The following is a 5,779-nucleotide window of genomic DNA, read 5'->3' as shown; positions in this document are numbered from 1 at the left end:
TCGGCTCTCCGAAACATCACCACTCCACCTCCATTCAGCGCTGTACGAGCCGCTGCTGCTCAGCCTAGACGACTCTCTGCATAACCGCCTCTCCACATTGTCCTCAGAGATGGACAAAGATGATGATGAGTCTGGAAAATTTTAGAATTTCAAATTTATTTTTTTGTTGTTGTTGATAATATTAATAATCAATGTAAGGACTGGTCAAAGCCTATTCTGAGTGTTTCGATGAAGTGAACGGACGTCCATCATCTGGGTTCTTCTGGCTGCCGCTCTGCCACTCTCTCTTCCTGTGAGCCGGACCTGTCAGAACAGAAACAGAAAACTCAGAAGACAAAGACTGTGTTAAATATCCATGAAGCTCCTGGATCGGTGTCTGGGTCGGGTCTGGCAGCGGATCCTGATCACGGTCATCGGAACCGGGTCTCCAAACCTCCTGACCAGCTCTCTGAGAGAAAGCAGCTCTCCTGGATCTGGAGTGGCCTGAGGCTGGAATATTTCACACATCACATAGTATTAATGTTTTAAATAATAACCAATACTCAATGTCAGTGGTCAATTACAAATTGTTACTATACATAACTTTAGTTACTCAAATTGAAAAGTTGATTTCTTATGCAAGGAACCAAATACATGTGATAAAAATTTACATCGCACAAGTTTCTACACATTAATTTACTTAATCAATGTACAACAACATACCATAAACAAATAAAAAAAACTAAAGCACTCACCTCCTCTTCCTCCCATGTGAGCAATCGACAGCCTCCTCAAATCTTATGGAATTATTTTTGTGCCTATAATAAAGAACAGAACTTTTCAAGAAACTAATGAAAATATAAATTGAAACTGAATAAAATACCTTTGAAACTGAAAAAGACAGCTTCTGTGACTTCGTTTTTAGTATAATGCATGGTTTGCTAACTGTTTTCTCATCTTTTTTTTGAGAAACAATTGATAATAATCCTCTGTCTCTGTTACACTTCCTCACACCTGAAATCACTGATCGAGTGAATCTCCTGAACTCCTCCGATCTACAGTAGATCATTTCTAATCCATTTGTTGTGACATCTGCTCTAACGTGGGCCGTTTCGTTGGATCCCGGGCTAGGCACTGGCTAATCAGATCTCTGCATTCTGCACAAATGTTAATAAGGAGAGAGCTGGTTAGTCATGGCCATGTGACTTGGCATCTATGAAAACAGCATCTAAAACGTGATTAATATCATGTAAAATGTTCCTCATCTTTACTTTAAAAGTGAAGTATGTGGTTTCTGCGACACCTAGCGGAATTAGCAAAGGCCCCTTTTGTGCAATCGCGTCGTCCCCAACTTAAACATCACAAACCCAGCTCTTACTTGCTCTTGTGAAGGCATGTTTCAGGTCCAACATATTAGGAATACTTTTAGCTGTGTTGCATTTGTCTTTCTGAAAATGTGTGTTTCTGAATGGGAGCATGATGATGCTGTATGGTATTGAAGCATGCTTTGTAGCGTGTAGCAAGACAATGCTCTGTTCACTTTGACGTGTTCATGACCTGTTTAATCTTTGAAGGTAGCCTATAAATGCAGCGAATTTCGGCTTTCACTTCTGTAACTAAAGCTGAATTTCTAAAAGCGGTGTGTTTATCAGTGTTTTCAATATTATTCACTCACCTCTGGATAAGTTGGAATTCTGAAATGTAACTTTAGCTTCTATGATTTCTGTTTCACTGCAAAAAGGAAGAGATGCGTTCACCATCTGATAAAACATCACTCCTAGAGCCCAGACATTTGCTGGGACGGCGTGGAATCTGGGTTCTGTGAAGACTTCAGGTGGGCAGTGATCCTGTCTTCCTGTAAGTACGACATTTGCACATTGTTGAGCTTTTTTTCTTAAAGCGTCACTACATTCAGGTTTCCACGCTCTCAAAATGCTCACCAACGTATATGTCGCTCTCGTAGCCCTCACTACTGAATAGCTGACCGCAGCCAAAGTCTATCAGCTTGAGGAATAATGAGCTTCTCTTCAACAGGAAATTCTGCGCTTGAATGTCATTATGAAAAACGCCATGCTCGATGCAGTGTTGTACTGCCAGCACAGCCTGTCCCATTAAGTCCCATACTATTGTTTCGCACACTTCAGGATTACGACGAGTGATGAAGTCCAGCAAGCTCTCGCAGGGTTCGGGGAACTCCATGATGAGAGTGAATTTGCGAGGATGTTCAAACCACTCGAATAGTTGTATGACGTAGGGGCTTATGGGTTCTCGTCTCATCATTAGCAGGAGCGCCACTTCTGTAATGAGAGGTTCAGGATGTCCAGGCTAGAGAAAAGCAGTAGACAGAAGGCAAGCTGGGTAAAAACCTGATGAAAACATGTCATTTTTAAACATACTTTTCTTTGATCTTTTTAGATACGTTGAAAAGAACCTCAAAAGAGCTCAAAGTTTTTTCTTTTGTGCCTCTAGGCTTATTTGTCAATCACATTTACACCTAGTGCGCCCTGTTGAAGTGTATTAACTACAGCAATCTGCTGCACTTAAACAACTAAATACATATTCAGGTTTTGGCCGACTTACAATATCAAGATAAAGGAAATTGTCAAACTTGCGCATCCGCTTGATGGCAACCTGCCAAAAAAAAAAAAAACAGTTTCAGTAACAGTATTCCAGCACATGACCTTGCGCTAAGTATTAAACCATCTGTAAATGTTTTGAATATGTTTTGATGCACGCAAAACCAAAATGTTTGCACAATTCGGGAAGATTTACCTTTTTGCCATCAAATTTGCGTGTTCCCCTGTACACACTGCCAAACATTCCACATCCAATCATCTGTCCCGCTTTATAGAGAGACTCAAAGGACTCTGAAAAACAAACAGAAAAATATGGGAAATATATACGAGATAAAATATCAGTCCTGGTTGTGTCGATAAAATAATGTTAATATGGGGAAAATAATATGAATATTCTCTGAAAACAAGCCGTAAGATATTTTTAGTGGAAAACAAGACGACAACACTGTTTAAAATAATGTCGGAGAAATAAGGACTGGCGATTTACCATTATTTGGCTCGACGTCGCAGAGATATTGTGCAGCGGATGATGGATCAGGATCAGGTGATGATGGATCAGGATCAGGTGATGATGGATCAGGATCAGGTGATGATGGATCAGGTGATGATGGATCAGGATCAGGCTCTGGCTCCAGATCTGCTGTAGGGAGAAAAGGCTCCACAACATCCACAGCACAACTGTGGCAACAGCAGCAGAAAAAACCCTTCACAGCCGTCCATACCCTGTTGAGGAAACGACCAATTCTTTTCCTCTTCCTTGTAGGTTTTTCTGAAATGAAGAGAAACATCTCTGATGTCAAATTAATGATATCATGACATAACTTACATTTTACTGTTAAATTATTATCTGTAATGTTAAAAATCCAAAGTAATGGAAATATTTCCAAGCTACCCACCTGACTTCTGCTAAATGCCTACATAAATGTCCCAAAATCGTATTTCACAATATCAAAAGTCCTTTTATTTCACAATTTTTATTAATCACATAAAATAATAATGTAATCCTCTGCACGATGGCCATTTTGACAATTTTGTGAGTATTTGACAATTCAAGTGCAATAAGTCAGAAATATAATTCTACTGGGAATGGAATGCTGTCTGAGAATCGTCTTTCTGTGCGCGTGTTTCTGGTGTGTGTATAAATAAAGTTTTCTAATTAAGTTAAGCAATCGTTATTTCTAAATTTTCCCTGAACGTTCATAACGTCCAGTTTTTTTCAATGTTTCAAAAATGTTTTTTCTTGGTTAAAGGAACATTATATTTAATAATTTTGCATTATGGGAATGCTACTTTTGAATGTTCTCTTAATGCTCTGAAAATGTTCCAATTAAAATATATAAAAAAAAAATAAAAAAAAATCAGAAAGCAAAATTCAGCTGAGCACCAGTAAATGTGACCGGACATTAACATGCTAAAAACTTGAAGCAGTTTTGCATGGAATAGCAAAATCTCTATCTGTACACATTACACTGCCCAGCCTTATTTCAGTCTCACCTGTTGAGCTCTTGTTCACAGGAGAATTCTCCATGGCACCCTGAGCAGTTCGGCCACTTGAAGTCTCTGTCGGCTCGACGGCAACTTGACCCGGGAGTGGATGGCACCGCCACCACGCTTCCATGCTGTCGGACCGGGACAAACCGCAGCTGCTGCCACTGTCCTGTTTGCTTCGGCTCTCCGAAACATCACCACTCCACCTCCATTCAGCGCTGCACGAGCCGCTGCTGCTCAGCCTAGACGACTCTCTGCATAACAGCCTCTCCACATTGTCCTCAGAGATGGACAAAGATGATGATGAGTCTGGAAAATGTCAGACATCAAAAACTGTTTTTTTTTCTTCTTTTTTTGTAATAATATTTATAATCAATGTAAAAATTGGTCAAAGCCTATTCTGACCTCTGCGAGAGTGTTCCGATGAAGTGGACAGGCGTCCATCATCTGGGCTCTTCTGGCTGCCGCTCTGCCACTCCTTCTTCCTGTGAGCCGGACCTGTCAGAACAGAAACAGACATACTAAATACTATTACTAATATACTATTTCACATAGTTAGTATTAATGGTTTAATAACAACAACCAATACTAAATGTCAGTTGACAAATTGACAATTACAAATTGTTACAATAGATAACTTTAGTTACTCAAATTGAAAAGTTGATTTCACATGCAAGGAATCAAATACATGTGATCACTTAGCTGGGAAAATTGGGGGATCAAATTTACCTTGCACAAGTTTCTTCACACTTACTCAATCATTGTACAACAATATTATACCATAACATACATTTACAAATAAAAAACCAAAGCAATCACCTCCTCTTCCCCCCATGTGAGCCATCGATCCTCCAATCTGCAATAAAAACAATACAAAAAACAATACAAAAAGAACAAAATACAACTCTCCTCAGAAATGCAACAACAATAATAATAATAATAATAAAATAATAAACAAAAAAAAGAAATAAAACGCCAAACTCCTTCTAACGTAAAGAACAATTAAATAAAAGTCTCCACAAAAACAATATGAACTCTTTAAAAAATAAAAATGTGTAAAGGATATATGCGTATATATGCGCCGATCTTCTAGAATAAAAGTCTCTTCTCCGCTTCAGCTTCACAAGATTTGCATAGAAAATACTTTGCAAAAATCTCTGAATTGTTCGCCTCGTCTCTCAACCAACTCAGAAAACGATCAGTTCGAGTGTATACAAATGCAGTCAAAATTCAAAACACGCGTCGCGATAGCAAATAAAATTCAAATAATTCATAACCACGCACGTACACCTGAAGTCGCACATCGAATATCAACACATTTATTGAAAAGTAACCAACTTAATATTAAACAGTTATTGTTGTTATTATTATTGTTATTATATCCGTGGAATTATTCGTGCCCAAAATCTGCATAGCTATTCACAATTGAGCAAATTAGCACCGACTTCGCAAGGCACTTACAGTCTGGACTGTAGTCATTGCTTCTGTCCAAAATGCGTGCAAAAAGGCACAAGGGGGGATAAATCGGACATCATCTTAATATATTATAAAGTCTAGAAAAATTACATTTCCGCATGTAAACATAGAGCCAATCAGATTTCAGTATCACTGATGCGTCATCACATCGGTAAGTAGTAGGTGGTGAAGAAAAGAAAATGAAAATTAATATGAAGCCCATTTATGATTTTACTAATCAAGGAGTGGAGGATGACGTGGAGGATGACGTTTACAATGAT

The 5,779-nt window shown here is 38.7% G+C and overlaps 1 protein-coding gene across 1 annotated transcript; it reads right to left on the bottom strand.

Moving 5' to 3' along the window:
* LOC311074745 (serine/threonine-protein kinase pim-2-like) lies at positions 1-4,313 on the bottom strand. Its single transcript, XM_084101612.1, has 8 exons — positions 4,050-4,313; positions 3,043-3,324; positions 2,752-2,846; positions 2,560-2,610; positions 1,920-2,304; positions 1,655-1,834; positions 735-797; positions 1-489 (listed from the first exon to the last, which is right to left on the bottom strand). The coding sequence occupies exons 1-7, from the start codon at positions 4,171-4,173 to the stop codon at positions 778-780; spliced, it is 1,137 nt and encodes a 378-aa protein (XP_083957738.1). The 5' UTR covers positions 4,174-4,313; the 3' UTR covers positions 1-489; positions 735-777.
* Positions 4,314-5,779: the final 1,466 nt, after the last annotated feature.

This window comes from Abramis brama (assembly GCF_963993115.1).
Source record: "Abramis brama genome assembly, chromosome: 23".
In the NCBI taxonomy this organism is placed as follows: domain Eukaryota; kingdom Metazoa; phylum Chordata; class Actinopteri; order Cypriniformes; family Leuciscidae; genus Abramis; species Abramis brama.
Note: the sequence above shows the minus strand (reverse complement) of the source record. Positions and strands in the feature narration are given on the sequence as shown.